Genomic DNA, 1,420 nt, shown 5'->3' with positions numbered 1-1,420 from the left:
ACACCCCGCGATACTGGAACGGGCGAGAGTGTCTGCTCTCTGGCCTTCAATANTGCATTTCAGACGTTCAGGGTGCGGAGTTACCGTGTAGGCAACGCAACGCGTTTTCGAGGACCGCACATCGAGAAAATGGGAGCAGGAGCGACTGAATCCGGATCCCCCAATGAAAAAAAAATTCGAACCGATCCACCCGTAGAGATCGAAAATGTTCTTCAAAAGGATTCACACACTCGACGATTTCGCGGCCAGAATGCCACTTGGCGAACTGCCGTGTGGGTGGCTTTTTCTGCTGCTGTGATTTTCCTTATTATGAAATGTGCAGTGGAGCTATCCATTCACAAGAGCTCATCTGTAAGGTTGTTGGCGGAAGCCGGCGATGGGGAACCCCTGATCGTGCATGTAAGCCCAGCTTAAACATGCCGCAGAGTAGATGCAGCACTGCTCCTTTGATATGTGGGACAAGACGTGTTCATTCTGTTCACTATCTTTTCCGCATTATTTCCAGGACTCAGAAGGGGATGAAGCGGTTTGCGTCGAAGGTAGCAGAATGGGAAGAAGTGGTCCGCGAAAGGGGAGGAGTGCANAGGGGATGAAGCGGTTTGCGTCGAAGGTAGCAGAATGGGAAGAAGTGGTCCGCGAAAGGGGAGGAGTGCAGTCTGGAGAAAGTTGTGGCGGTCAATATCTCCTGCGACCGGATACGAACAATTTACAGATCAAGTTGAACTAGAAAGTGTGCCTCCTCCAAGCCCTTCTACGTCTGCTGATATTGCAGATGTTGCAGAAAGCAATGCAGATCAGGCCAGCCGTGAAGATCCTCCAGGGCAGCGAGTTGACCATCAGACGCGTGTGCCAATTGGAGTCGCGAGTTCTCCGCACTATAAGAACCCGAACAAGTACTACGATTTTCCACGTCTTGGAGACGTACGTATGGGATACGGCCTAGTATCTAGCTTCCAGAGCATGCTGCATTTCGAAGCGCAATCGTGCACGAATAACGTGGGGCACTCAATTTAAAACTGAGGCTTGTTGATAGAAGGACAAGTGTTGTCATCCCACAAACAGCTGCATATGTTTGCCTGCTCTTCGTACTGCAGGCTGAGAAGCCGTTGCGAGGGTTACTTAAAGATGTGCAAGACACTGCATGGAGCTTCTGCCTCCCCCACCAATTCCCAATAACCAGTAAAGCAGCCGCCGCATTAAAAATCCAATACGATTTTAGAAATACGGTAGCACAACAGATCATGCATCCAGTTGACACAAATTCGTGGTCTGTAAAAGCATGTGCTCCATCGGTGAATGTTTTCTATCTAAATTTATGCCATTTCATAACTCTGTCGTCAGTGGCTTGAACATCTTGCAGGGGGACACCAAGCCGAGTATCCTCTGAAGACAGGCCACGGTAGCATAACAATACATATAG

General features: G+C 49.4%; 1 protein-coding gene across 1 annotated transcript in view; it reads left to right on the top strand.

Moving 5' to 3' along the window:
* Positions 1 to 547: 547 nt before the first annotated feature.
* EMH_0073650 (uncharacterized protein) overlaps positions 548 to 1,420 on the top strand; it is a gene marked incomplete at both ends in the record, with an annotated part of 1,805 nt that continues 932 nt past the window's right edge. The window contains 3 exon segments of the mRNA XM_013499357.1: positions 548 to 583; positions 587 to 674; positions 773 to 921. Of these exon segments, the coding sequence (XP_013354811.1) occupies positions 548 to 583; positions 587 to 674; positions 773 to 921 (273 nt within the window).

This window comes from Eimeria mitis, genomic scaffold, assembly GCF_000499745.2.
Source record: "Eimeria mitis Houghton genomic scaffold, Emh_scaff4238, whole genome shotgun sequence".
NCBI lineage: Eukaryota > Apicomplexa > Conoidasida > Eucoccidiorida > Eimeriidae > Eimeria > Eimeria mitis.
The sequence above is the reverse complement of the archived record's forward strand: the minus strand, read 5'-3'. Positions and strand labels throughout refer to the sequence as shown.